At 41.4% G+C, this 15,000-nt stretch overlaps 1 protein-coding gene across 1 annotated transcript in view; it reads left to right on the forward strand.

Annotated features, from left to right (window-relative positions):
- Nucleotides 1–15,000, forward strand: part of clec16a (C-type lectin domain containing 16A) — a 78,950-nt gene that overhangs the window by 36,608 nt on the left and 27,342 nt on the right. Inside the window, exons 14-18 of the mRNA XM_080856432.1 lie at nucleotides 1,430–1,539; nucleotides 4,606–4,650; nucleotides 8,664–8,714; nucleotides 9,055–9,183; nucleotides 14,508–14,628. Coding sequence (XP_080712558.1) covers nucleotides 1,430–1,539; nucleotides 4,606–4,650; nucleotides 8,664–8,714; nucleotides 9,055–9,183; nucleotides 14,508–14,628 — 456 coding nt within the window. The remainder of the gene's footprint in view (nucleotides 1–1,429; nucleotides 1,540–4,605; nucleotides 4,651–8,663; nucleotides 8,715–9,054; nucleotides 9,184–14,507; nucleotides 14,629–15,000) is intronic.

Raw genomic sequence — 15,000 nt, forward strand, 5'->3', positions numbered from 1 at the left:
GTACTGTACATTAAAAGCAATGGACATACATATCAATGGTAGTGAAACTTTGGTAGTGGTAGTGAAATATCTGCACCTCAGGTGAGAGTATTGCTATTCCACAGATTGCAATACCAGTAAGAAGTTGAATTCAGAGAGCAATGTCATTTCTGTGGCAGGATAACGACCACATTTCTCTGTTTCAAAGGAAGAAAAAACTTGATTGTTGTACGTTTTTTGGGGGGGTGAAGTACTGCTTCACCTGTAGTAGCAGTAGCGAAACATCCTCTGCTCCGTGCGCCTCAAACTTACACCCTGGATTTAGCTCAATAACTAAACCTTAACAGTGTGAGCCACACCGCACCACAGCACTCAATGCATTCGCCCTCATTATTTATTTTTTTTGTTTTAAATTTGATTTTATTGAGGCCAACAGGTTACAAACATCGTAGGATACTTTTCCTTTGACATCATTTCTCTTATGATTAACAGGTGCCTGATATATATAAAACAAAACACAATAAAAAGGAAAGAAAACCAAATATAAAAATATAACTACAAAGCTGTTTCATCTGTGTCACTATCTCATATCAATTTTTACGATAAGAACAGTTCAAACATAGGGGGGAGTTTCACTATGCCTCTCTGAGAGAGATTAAATAAAAGGAAAAAGGACAAGCATATATATATATATATATATAAACAAATACAGCCAAACAAAAAAAAGAATGCTTCAAATTAAATCTGATCTTAAGCCTATCTGTTCAATATACCCAGTCCATTTACACCTTATCCTAGAAAATATGTCAGTCTGGATACATTTCCTCTAATTTCAACATGGCTGGCAACACACAAAGTCTGCCCAGCATGACCTCAAGCTAATTTAATATCTCAGAGAGTGTCGTGTACACCGATTTGTTTTTTTCGGCCTTCACAGTGAACTAGTATGAAGCCACTTAAATATATTGCCTGATAGCCATCTCTTTGGCATCTCTTTTAACAACATGTTTTAAGGCAGGATGTTTCGCCGACTGTACCTAGGAACCTGTTCCAACAATGTCATAAAGAAAGTAAAACCACTAAAATGAAAAGTTCATTCTTGTTTTCATGCCTAGCTATTGGCTAAGCACCCAAGCATGTCCACCAATTTTTTATTTTTATTGGCAGTGTACTGAAAACATATCAGTCTCTTAGTTATTTTGAAACTGAAAGCATGCAAGGTCTTTTCAAGGACCACATAGATCATACAAGTCAAAGTGTGGTGACATTAATGTATTGCTTACTTGTTGTACACAAATATTTTATTGCATTTGAGTCTCATTCAGGTTTGCAGGAGACTCAAACTCCCAAGCTTTTATGGTATAGCTCTGATGGAACCATAAAAGTTGATGAAATGGCATTGTGAACGAGTCAAATTATTGTGTGTGTGTGTGTGTTTCCGTTCTGGCAGACGGAAAAGTCCGGTTGGCCACTCTGGAGCTGACCTGTCTACTCCTGAAGCAGTCTGTGCTGTCGGGGACTCAGTGCATCATCAAAGATGTCCATTTGGCCTGTCTTGAGGTGACGCTGCTTGGTGTTTATGTTTGTTGTGTGTCTGAGTTTGCGTGTGTGTGTGTGTGTGTGTGTGTTTGTATACATGTGTGTCTGTCTTTGTCTGGGTGTGTCAAGGTTATAATAGTTTTCCTTTAATTTGATCATGTTTTCATTTTGGTCATATGTTTGTATTGAGTCTTTTGTGGATTTTAGTTTAGCATTTGTAGTTTAAGTCGTTTTAGTTTAAGACGAAAAATTATTTGCCTAACATTTCAACGCTAAACTTAACTTAAAATTTCAGACTGAAAAGATGCAGACCCGTTCCATGAAAAGTTGTGGCTGTTTGTGCTCAACAGCCAATCAAATTACAACCCTTTCTTTTAAGTCAATGCCACACCTTTCCACCAAGTTACATGGAAATCGAGCCTTTCGTATTAGCATAATCCTGTTTATAGACAGACAAACCAACAAACAAACTGCACCGACAACATAACCGCGTTGGCGGAGGTTATAACAAAAGTCGTGGGATAATTTATTACCAAAGCCCTATTCTGTGGTAACTGACTAGGGATTATATTACCTGATGAGGAAGATAATAAACCGCGTTACAATGTCCCCTCCTACACTCATTTCAGCATTGAAGCTCTAAGAAACTGCACAGAGAGAAATTGAAAACGAATTGATAGAATTGAATAGCGCTATAGTTGGGTCTCCAGAGCAAGCTACCTCACTGGAGTAGAGACAGAAACCAGGCCTAGTCAGTCATGCTGCCATTGTCCTGAATAGAAAGGTTTATTTGTCTATAGGCAAATTAAATAGCTTAAAGAGGTACCCACTGTCCCTTTGCTCCCCCAGCGGAAACACTGAACGGACAGCTAATCGCTACCCTAGAATAATAAGGTTCTATCTGCGTTTTTGTCAAAATTGAGTTTTTTTTGCATATTCCTATTCTGGCATAATTTATGAACATTATTTAAGAAGTTTTTTTTTTAAATATATACATTTTGAGTGTTTTATTCTGAAAACAAAAAGGTTCTATCGACAAAGTTATTCTCAGACTTGGTGTTGTAAGGTTCTATGTGTGGCCCAATCATCTTTTGGAAACGCAGATGAAACCTTATTATTCTAAGGTAGCGTAATGTTTGGATTCAAATCCAGAATCACAGAATCTGCACCTCCTGTAGGCCTGCACATGAATGGATGGAGTACCATTAAACCTTTCCACCATTTACTTCAGGAAAACAATATGACATGGGCTCTGCAGGATTCTGGTTCATAGTACGCACACTCAAGAAAGTTTTGCCTCGCAATCGCACTTGAGTATCCCAGGCACAACCTAAGTGGCAGCAACTCCATTTGAAATATGCTTTTAGTGTTACCTCGTAAACTAGTCTCTAAAAAGCCAACGTCAGTTTTTTTTAGCTAGCAAGAGGGATGACTGGTATCCAGGATGAAATGATGGCAGTTTATCAGAAAGGATACCAAAAAAGAAAAAAACCTCCACTAAAAAAAGGCTGTCATGAACAAATAAAGAAAAGGCTGTCATTGAAAAAGCAGGATAAACAAAAAAACACATCATAACATCTTAACATCTGATCAGCGCCGAAAGTGAATTTCAACATAAGTGTTTCCTTGCCATGTTTTTTTGTATCAATGCCAAATTAGTTTTATTCAATGCCAAACTTAAAGCCTCTTTTTTTTTTTTTTTTTTTCAACAAGGCACACACATAGGCACACACACACAGTCACACACACAGTCACACACACACACACACACACACACACACACACACACACACACAAGCACATACGCAAATTACTTCAGTGGAATTACTTTAGTATTCTGATTCTGATTCTCTGGCATGGCACCCATGAACCAGCTGTACTGCTGTACACACACACACCCACACACACACACAGGCACACACACACACAGGCACATATGCACACAAGCACATACGCAAATGACTTCAGTGGAATGACTTCAGTATTCTTTTTTTTCTTTTCTTTTTTTTTTCCCTTTTTATTTATCCAAAGTGCAGACATACATTTACAGACACCACATAACACGACAAAACCCAGATAGGTGCGACAGACATGTAACATATACCAAAACATAAAGAATTATACGGGGACAAGGACAGATTACGAGAGGGTTTGGGGAGGTGTTTGTGAGGGGGAGAGAGTGGGTGTGTGTGTGTGTGTGTGTGTGTGTGTGTGTGTGTGTGTGTGTGTGTGTGTGTGTGTGTGTGTGTGTGTGTGTGTGTGTGTGTGTGTGTGCGTGTGCGTGTGCGTGTGCGTGTGCGTGTGCGTGTGCGTGTGCGTGTGCGTGTGCGTGTGCGTGTGCGTGTGCGGCCAGAAGCTTTCCTCCGGCAGCTCCGACCCCCAACGCGATAGAGGAAAGGGCCGACCCGGGGCGGGGGGAACAGAAAGAGGGAGGCCCCGGACACGTGGTGGGGCGCTCTGTGGAGGGGCTTGTGAGAAGGCCCTGAGCAGCTGCGCCCCACTTCTTTTAACGCACCACATATTAGAATAGATACTCACACTCTGGGTTATTGGGAAAGACGAGGGCAAGGCATGAGGGGAGTTCTGAATAAGGCCTCCCCTTTGCTCTGCACCTTTTTTAATGCACTTAGACACTGAAAGGAACACCTAAAGCCTCTGTTTTCGACATCAACGCCATAGATACTGGTTTGTTTACGTGAACTTGTACCACTGTTACTATTAACTCTAATGTTTTGCTCACACAAGACTCACACATTTCCTCCCTGACATATCCAATTTCTCCTCCCTGTTGTGTGTATGTGTGTGCGTGTGCGTGTGCGTGTGTGTGTTTTGTGTCTATGTCCGTGTCCATATGTATGCAAATGATCTGTTCCTGTTCTTTGTCCATCGTTTCTTCTAAGTCACTTATCGCTACAAGGAATTTTCTTGTATTGTCTTGTGTTGACGGGGATTTCCCCCGCCCTCTTTACTGTTTGCCTGTGCTTTCTTGTTCCCAGATTGGCACAGGCTCTAAAGAAAGTAAACATGTAGCGTCTGTTATGCAGTCTCCTGTGCTCATGACTTCTCTGTGCTGTCTTTGCTTTGCAGGGGGCGAGAGAGGAGAGCCTGCATCTCTTACGCAGATTTTACAAGGCAAGTAAAAAGCAAAAGTTCAAGTTCAAGTATTTATTTGTCATATACACAGAAAAACAGAGTCAGACTGGGCATTAAAATTCTTGGGACAAGACACCGCACAACATCCTACCATAGCATAACATAAAGGCTGCAAAGTTGCGTTTCGTCCTTTATTTAGGGTGGTAACTCACCTCTGAGTTCCACGTGTCACTTCTGCCTCCCAGTCCTATAAGAATGTGAGAGTGTAGTATTGAGTTTGCTTGCCAGCTGGATCAGGAAAGTCCTTTGAGTAGCCTGTTGTAACCACGCCTACACTGCACCCAGCTCTTTTCTGGATATTCAGTGGGTTTCCAAAGCCTCTCTCTCTTTTTTTTACCTCTCTCTCTCCGGAATGGAAATCTGGCGAGTGGACCTTTTGGGTTTCTAATTCAATTCAATTCAATTCAATTCAATTCAATTTTATTTGTATGGCGCCATAACAATACAATTGCCTCTCGGCGCTTAACAGAGCCCAGAGCCTGAACCCCCTTAGTGCATGCACAACGGCAACAGGGGCAAGAAAAAACTCCCTGTTAGGCAGGAAGAAACCTTGAGTAGAACCACGGCACATAAGGGGGGACCCATCTGCTTGAGGTCGGCCGGGTGGAGACAGGAAGGTGGGACGGGGGGAAGGGTAATTGAGTACCCCTGGTCTATAGTGAGCCCAGTCAGTTGATCTAAAGTGAGCCCAGAATTGTAAACATCTTCTGTATGTTGTCCAAGAAACGACATCCTGTCTTAGGTGAGGACCTCGTCAAACTATGACCCTTTTCTTTGAAGAAGAGACTACCACCTTCATGCAGGGACATTTTCTCTTGCATTTTGATTGTAACTAATAATGCTATATATAATAAGAATCTAATAATAAGGCTATAATAATAATAATAATATACTCTACTACTATAATAATAATAATAATAATAATAATTTTCTGGGCACCATCATGGCTAATTCATGAATTAGTAGATTAGCAGTGCCCAAGCACAAACATGTCACTCACACTGCCTAGAAAGGGTGGTAAGCAGCTTGAGTTTGTGATTGTTTTTTTTATCTTACTAGATTTGTTGTCGTGTCATTTCATTTCTGAGAAAAGCTCTAGCTAACCTAATCACAGGCTTACCCTATTTAGTCTGCTTTCACCTCACTCGTGCCTTTTGAACCGCGTCTCTCATGTCCCAGTTCCTGCATGCTTTTTTTTGCTGAGCAGACAGTGGGACTAAGTGATCTGCTGGTTTGCACATGTGACACTTTAATTTCCAGGCATGCAGTGAAATCCTGCAAGTAATCCACAACAGCATAAGTCAGCCAAGGCTCTCAGTGGCCATGGGGCGTCTATCGGTAACACCTACATTAGGGTTTTATAACACATTTAAAAGCACTTAAACACATAACATGTTTAAAAACTAACATGGAAGTGTTCAGGAAGAGCTTATGTCAGTGTTTGCAAGGTGAAATAATATCTTTGCTATAAATAAATGACAAGGAATCCTCATGCCATGGGTGAACTGTGTGTGATGATGAGCTGTGCATAGTGATTACTCTAAAATATAAAAAAACAGTGGAAGTGGCTTTTAAAACATGTTATTCAGCCCTTACAAATGTGTAGTAACATCCTTATGAAGGTGCTTGTATACTGAAGTGTTGCCCAACTATCATATTTAACATCATGTTGCCTAGTAAGAGTTTAGGCTTTGGGAGCATATCATTCTCCTGAACGCTGCCCAACTATCATATTTAACATCATGTTGCCTAGTAAGAGTTTAGGCTTTGGGAGCATATCATTCTCCTGAACGCATTCTCAGAAAGCTGCTGTTGACCTGCCAATACTGCCTGTGTGTTTCTGAATATGCCAGGTTCTGAATATGGCATAGTGCAGGTTCTCAGAAGTCCAAGGGTGTGAGTGTTTGTTAGGCAAAGGAGTGGCCTTGCTATAATTTATGATTATGTAGACACACACGGGAGCCCGGAATCAGTCAAGGGACATTTATGCCTAATGACTTCCTTTAACTTATGATTTACTCCATTCATAGGGTAGTCAAGTCAAGTTTATTTGTTTTGCATGTTTAAATCAACAGTTGTAAGTTTTTTACAGTCGACAACAAATAGAGTATGGGAGTCGCCCGGAAGTTTGTAGTTTTCCCTATGGAAAAATGAATGCGGTTTTGCAATGCGAGGGACTCTGGAGTGGTATCCATTGTTACAGGCGACAACTCACACCCCGCGGTTTCTTATGAAACTTATTGTTACATAAAAGATAAAACATCTGCTTTATTTTATACACCAGATTATGGCTGTTAAATCCTTACGTAATCAATGTGTTTACTTAAGATGACTGTGGTTGTGGTGCGGTAAGGCTAGCTATGGTTAGCTTCTGCTCACCTTAAGAAATTGATGACTCATTAAGCTAAGTGACTTTTATTTTTCGCTGGTAGCAGAGGCATAGCAAGAGACATATTTAAGAGCTATAATGGGTCTATGGTCTATACAGAGACAACATACATGTGCATTTAAATGAATATGATTGAATTTTGGGTGGTTATCTTGTTGATTATACGAAGCCCCATTTATTGTCTCATGTGGATTTTTTTTTTTTTTTTTTAATCGGAATGTTCAAAAATGCTTAATTCCCTGCACACAAAATTACGACTGTCACTTACCCACTCTAGACAAGAATTCATCAGAATAAAAGGAAATAAATAGCTAAAATAAATGAAAGGGATCAAGGTAGAAAGAAAACATGTGTAAAAGTAAAATACAATAAAACAAATGAAATCAAAATAAAAAAAAAATGAAATCAAATAGAAAATAAATAGGTGAGTGCAAGATGTGTCAACCTAATGAAAGCCCTTATAAAGTAAAACAAATAAAAGACCAACGAGTTTGAGTAGGTTTGACTAAAACCAAAACCTCAGACTGAACTAAAGGCACATACAAAAACGCACCCTCAGGGGAAGAGACCTACCTTGAATGTCACTCCCATTAGTAATTCCTCAGAATTCACTGATTCAAACTCTTCGGAAATACAGTCAGGTCTAGTCAGATTGATGGTACATCTGGACTGGAAAGATTCCAACATGAAACATGGAATGTTGTTTTTGGGGTTTGTGGGTAGTTAGCTTGCCAACGTAAGATAACATGCTAACGTTTGACAGTTGGCTGACAGACACCTCGCAAATCACCTCAGTTACAATAGCTGGGTTTTCAGACTGTACAGTGTCTATTTTTCTGTAACTTTGTAAGCAAAAAAAAAGCCAAACAAATTATGTTTATATACAAAATGTCGTGTACAGAGTTTTGTCCCCGTCTTTTCGTTATTTTTTTTTACCAGAGTGACGCATGCGTTCGACCCATCACCGTACACTTGCGTCCCTCGTGGTTCTTTTTGTGCCGGGATAGAAACAAACTCTGATGTTGAAACTAAAAAAAGTCCTTCAAAACAGCGTTCTAAGAACTATGATTGTTCTCGGTTCCTGCAGGGCAGACGCACCAAAAAGGGGGTACTTCCTCCAACAGTTCTAAGAACTATGAAAAAGTTTGGTTCTGCTCTGAAAGCACCTCTAGGTGTTGAATTCCCGGCAGTGGGATGCTCCTCTTCTCTATGACGGACCACTTGGGACCTGGTGTGTGTGTGTGTGTGTGTGTGTGTGTGTGTGTGTGTGTGTGTGTGTGTGTGTGTGTGTGTGTGTGTGTGTGTGTGTGTGTGTGTGTGTGTGTGTGCGCTGACCTGACCTTGTGGAAAAGGCCCCCCATTGCAACTCCTCATCTGGTCTTCAGACAGCCGGCCACTGCTTCAACTCCTCACAGTTCTCCTCTGTGTCTCTGTTAACTTATCTGCTCGCAGCCGGTATATGTGTGTGTGAACTTTGTCAGTGTGTGTGTATTTGTGTGTATAATCTTGTCAGCACTCATACACACACACACTCATACAGATCTCTGTGAGGTACTCCCCACCCTCAAACTTGTGTCCAACCTTGCGTCCTCTCTTCCCTCAGGGAGAGGAGATCTTCCTCGACATGTTTGAAGACGAGTACAGGAGCATGACGGTAAGCAACCCCACCTACCCAGCAGAACCCCTCTAGCCTGGCCCACTTCCCTCTTGTCATGCTGAGTCAGGTATGATTTCCATGTGTGACTGGGCTGGAATGACATGTGTTTCATACATCGTTTCAGCTCTGGAACTGTGAGAAGCCTACACAAGGCCTACAATGTTGTGTGTGTGTGTGTGTGTGTGTGTGTGTGTGTGTTACATGCTGTGTGTGTGTGTCGATGTGTAAATGAGAGAGACTGTGTTCACTTCATGTTGTGTGTGTGTGTGTGTGTGTGTGTGTGTCTATCTAGCGACTGTGTTTACTTCATGTTGTCTGTGTGTGTGTGTGTGTCTAGAGTAAACCTCTGAATGTGGAGTACCTGATGATGGACGCCTCCATCCTGCTGCCACCCACGGGCACCCCGCTGACGGGCATCGACTTTGTCAAGAGGCTTCCTTGCGGAGATGTGGAGAAGACCCGCCGAGTAAGACTGCACACACACACAAACACACACACACACACATACACACACACACACACACACACATACACACACACACACACACACACTCGCTCTCTCTCTCACACACGCACACACTCACGCACACACTCACGCACACACTCACGCACACACTCACGCACACACTCACGCACACACTCACGCACTCACACACACACACACACGCACACACACACACACACACACCACCTTCTAGTGGACTGTCATCAGAGGTAGTGAAATAAGGAACACTGCTATTGAATACAGCTATGGGCCAGAGGGTCACGGCCTGGAGTAACTCGGTAACTTCTGCTTACCCCTGACTCTGTGTTTCTCAGCGTGGTTTTCCAGGGAACTAGACACAGCAGTGCTTTCATCATGACTGTTACTCATACGCACTCATACTCATCAACACGCCCCAGTTTGCCTTAAAGCCTCCTCTTCTACAGAACTGGTCTCTTTCTAAATATATGATATGCAGCTGATTTGGAGTTTTTTTTACTCCTATTCAGATGAAAGATAGATGAGCTCATGTTTTTGTTTCCACAACAGTAAACACTGCCCTGGGGGAGGGTGGCTATGATGCCAAAAAAGATGGATTTTTTGGGGGGGCTTCTGTGTTTATGCATGTGTGTGCATGTGTGCGTTTGTGTGTGTGTGTGTGTGCACGTGCGAGTGTGTGTGTGCGACAACCGTGCAAATGTGTGCCTGTGAGATCATGTATCTGTTTCACCTAATATGGGTTTGTGTGTGTGAGTGTATTCCTATCTGGGGATGTGAGTGTTCAGTCGTGGCCAAAAGTGTTGAGAATGACACAAATATACTTTTTCACAAAGTTTGCTGCTTCAGTGTCTTTAGATATTTTTGTCAGATGTTTATATGGAAGACTGAAGTGTAATTACAAACATTTCATAAGTGTCAAAGGCTTTTATTGACACTTACAGGAAGCGGATGCAAAAAGTCAATATTTGCAGTGTTGACCCTCTGCAATCCACTCTGGCATGCATATAACTTCTGGGCCACATCCTGACTGATCGAAGCCCTTCCCCTGAATAGTCAATGCTTGTTTTTTGTCAGAATTTGTGTGTTTTTGTTTGTCCACCCACCTCTTGAGGATGGACCACAATTTTCAATGGGATTAAAGGTCTGGGGAGTTTCCAGGCTATGGACCCAAAATATCGATGTTTTGTTCCCAAGGTCACTTAGTTATCACTTTATCGCCTTATGTCAAGGTGCTCCATTATGCTGGAAAATGCCAAATCCCCAGTTCATCACCAAATTGTTCCTGGATGGTTGGGAGAAGTTGCTATCGGAGGATGTTTTGGTCCAGCAAGCACCAGGACCGTCTCCTAAAGTTGATTTAGCTGCGGGAACGGGGCACCACCAGTACAGAGTTGCTCAGGAATGGCAGCATGCAGGTGTGAGTGCATCTTTACGCACAGGGAGGGCGAAGACTTTTGGAGGATGGCCTGGTGTCAAGAATGGCAGCAAAGAAGCCACTTCTTTTCAGTAAAAACATCAGGGACAGACTAATACCAAGCCACACGAAAAATTATGGTGGCCATTTTGTAGGGACCACTTTCCGGCTTGAGACCAATGATTATGACGGGCGATGAATATTATATATAAGATATTTTAATGAATTTGCATATTAAGCCTTATACTAATTGGCCAGGTTCTAATCATCAACACTAATAAAATACGATAGAGGAACAAGTTTCAATATTTGAAAATATTTATATATATCAAGCAAACACAAGCTATATAACAAGGTTTATGAAAACTTGGCTTAATATGTAAATTAATTAAATATCTTATATCTAATATTCATCGCCCGTCATAATCATTGGTCTCAAGCAGGAAAGTGGTCCCAGCGATATATTTTTCTAACACAAATACAAATGTTTAACGCAGAATTTCCATCGAATCAAGGTATGTTTCTGTCAAAAGAGTGAGCTAAATGAAAAGACTCAGTAAGGCAAAAGACTGTCGTAACAGACCGCATTTTTTGTCATCCCCGTGGCAACAAACTGACACGAGCACCGCTGCTGTCACTGTTCTTGAAGGCGTTGTCGAGCAGTACTTTCCACATGACAGTATTCCGTCTAATCAAGCTCCTTTTTTTTTAGCTCAATCTTTCTGTTATGGACGAACCAGTTCTAATTTTTTATGCGTTTTTGAATATAGCATGCAAACTTAATCATCTAGAATTATGGCTGAACAAAAGAAGACATTTCCTAGGAAACAGACTTTCTCCCAGAATTATACCAAGGAATACACTTGTATTAGTTAAAGTCCTCTGTCTACCAGTCATGCATTTTGCACTATATGTAGGTCCACATTTAGCATTGCCCATAGTGGACTCTATGATGTTAAGACACTAATGTCTTCCATCAATCAAAAAACAGCCAGCACCCAAGTCTGTCAATGGGTTTTGAGACCCAGTCCAGTGGCATGACCCTGACTGAGAAAGTCACCTCAGCTGAGCTGCTTCTTGCTGAAGCCTTCGTAGAACATTGCATACCCATCAATGACCCCCTCTCAGCACTAATGGCAAAAATGTGTTCATTTATTACTAGATGACAAACCTCAGGACAATATTTGCTTCATGTGGCATACAGAAGTTATTCAGCTGTATTGCTTAATATAACTCTTTGAAAATGTATTTCCTAGAATATGTCTTTTTCTTTTGTTCAGCCATGATTTTATATTATAAGGGTTGCATTTTGTATACAGAAACTTATAAAATATGAAATACTTCCACCGCAATATGAAAAGGTTGCCAAAATACACTATGGCACAGCCAAATTCACGTGATTAAGAAAAGAGACCCTCTCAAAAAGTGATCTTACAGATTACAAATAAGTCTACCACAATATTGTTACTTTTACAACTACATATCAAAATTGTGCCTGTGGCACCCACTAACGCAGTACAGATTTCACTTAAGGAAAAATACTAATTCACTGGGAAAAATACTAATTTTGGAATCATTGAGTACAGATTGGCACACCACAATGTTGGCAATACTGCATTTCCAGCATGATGGGGCACCTTGCCAAAAGTGATAACTAAGTGACCCGGGGAACAAAACATCGATATTATTTTGGGTCCATGGCCAGGAAATTCCCCAGACCTTAATCCCATTGAGAAATTGTGGTCAATCCCAAATATTGACTCTTTGCATTCGCTTCATGTGATTGTCAATAAAAGCCTTTGACACTGATTAAATGTTTGTAATTATACTTCAGTCTTCCATAGTAACATCTGACAAAAATATCTAAAGACACTGAAGCAGCAAACTTTGTAAAAATGTATATTTGTGTCATTCTTAAAACTTTTGGCCACAACTGTATTCCTATCTGTGTGTGTGGTGTGTGTGTGTGTGTGTGTGTGGGATTATCTCTGTATCTGTTTCACATAATCTGTGTTTTTGTGTGTTCCCATGTGCCTGTTTGTGTGTGTATGTGCTTTCCCATGTGCCGGTTTGTGTAAGTGTGTGTGTTCCCATGTGCCCGTGTGTGTGTGCGTCTGTGTGTGTGTGTGTGTGTGTGTGTGCGTGTGTGTTCCCACCAGGGGCGAACTGGCCATCGGGAATACCGGGGACATCCCCGGTGGGCCGATGGCCCAAAACACCAGCCCATTATCATCATCAACCGGCCCACCGCATATCAGTATAATATATTTAAGTTTCTGAAGACAACATTAATCTAGTTTTCTCTAAGAAATACAAATGTTGAGAAGCACTGACTGAATTTTATACTCCTACTTGCAATCTGTCTTCACACCTATGGTGACTATTTTTCGATTTTTTTTTTTTTTTTTACGTTACTTATGTGTTTTACGGACTTCGGAAGTTCAACGTAAGAACATATCTCTATGTTATTAATGAACACCTGAAAATTGGTTCTTCGAAGTGTTCTCAGCTGTGCCGATTGAGGTAGGCCTAGAGGATTCTGGGATTCTTACATTTGGATTTGCATACATACAAGCAACACGCCCAGCCAGGGCAAGCAACCGTATTTGACGTGTGCAGTCAGCCCTAGCCCTTAACACGGATGAGGCACAGCTTGCTGCTGCCTCTGTCAATCTCTTCCGTCAGTCTGATTTAGTTTGAGATGTTATTAAATGTCAATTACTCTAGCCTACATTTTATTTGGAAAACCACTGACTGGTGACATTGTGATAAGGTAAGATGTGGCGTTGACCTTGCCAAATGTTAGCTTGCTATTCACAGATGAGGTAACGTTCCCTACAGCAAGCCCAGCTAACGGTATGTCTTAAATTGAGACCGTTATGATCTGGTAAAATAAGCAAGCTGTTGTCAACATCGAGATTATCTATTTTAACATGTTAGCTGCAGTCACTTGCTTACAATCGATGAGCAAGCTATCCATGGTGGTAGTTGTAAATAGGGCAATCTTATCAGTCCTAATACTGTAACTTGTGTCAAATAAGTTAACCAGCTAGTTTGTTATGCTAAAATCACTGTGTTACACCAACACTTACATTATAAACAATGTTAATATGTTATCTAGATTGTTAATATGTTATCTAAAGGTGTTGAATTGGCCAAGTAAAGCTTGCGTTTCACACACTTACATTATAAACAATGTTAATATGTTATCTAGATAGATGATTCTGGAATAAAACATGGATAAATGGATACAAAATAAATGAAGGGACATTTATAATAGACAAAAAATTGCGATTAAATATTGTAATAGTTTGACAGCACTAATTTCAAGTATATTTATCTAATACGCTTTGAGTGTACTAACCAATAGGCTTTGTAGTTATACGTATAACCATCTGATCTGATAACCATCTGATCTGATCTGATACTATTCATCTTGCAAACTATACCTACCTTGGAGTGTTACAATAGCCAGTATCATTTTATTCCATGTGTCCATCCAGGCAAATTGGTGGATCCGAATGTAATTAAAAAACAAGCATATATGATGTAATTTCTTTGTAATTAACCAAAATAATGTTAAGTGTATGGGTATTTTTCCCAGTAGGCCACTGACCGATACGTGCGATCCATTGAGTGGGCAATGCGGTGTGTACTGAGTGGGCAGTGCGCTGTGTACTTAGTGGGCCGCGCGCCGTGTATTGAGTGGGCCGCGCGCCGTGTATTGAGTGGGCCGGTCTGACAGTAACTCCTGGGCCACTTTTTCCCCCCAGTCCGCCCCTGGTTCCCACGCGCCTGTAGGTCTGTCATTTATCTTTAGTTTGTCTTTGCACAATCCTGGGTCACTTTACTTGTGTGTGAGAGTGTGTGTTTTCTCTCTCTCTCTCTGCAGGCCATCCGTGTGTTCTTCATGCTGCGCTCGCTCTCGCTGCAGCTGCAGTCCGAGCCGGAGACCCAGCTGCCTCTCACGCGACCCGAGGACCTCATCAAGACCGACGACGTGCTCGACCTCAGTAAGGCCCGCCCTCACGGCCCCGCTCACCCACTCACAGAGCTGCATTCACCTCCAGCAGCCAATCAACAGTGAACAAGTCAAAACCAGTCACGGCCTTCATCCAACCACAGACCATAGCAAACACAGAGAGCCGAATTCACAAAATCTCAGGCAGTCAAAGCTCAGCAAGCAAAACCGTTGGCCAGTCAAATGGCCTGTTCCTGTAGGCAACAGCATTTGCATGATATCCATGTCCCTTTTTATCCAGGGACAGTGCTGTGAAATCTCAGTTTTACATGTCAGCAGTTTAGAGAGTTGAGCAGCCAAGGAAACCATGGCTCTTCTACAGACCTCAAAAGTCATTTTTATTTGACCTTTTATTTTACCTTAT

The sequence above is a fragment of the Sprattus sprattus genome (genome assembly GCF_963457725.1).
Source record: "Sprattus sprattus genome assembly, chromosome: 18".
Classification (NCBI taxonomy): Eukaryota; Metazoa; Chordata; class Actinopteri; order Clupeiformes; family Clupeidae; genus Sprattus; species Sprattus sprattus.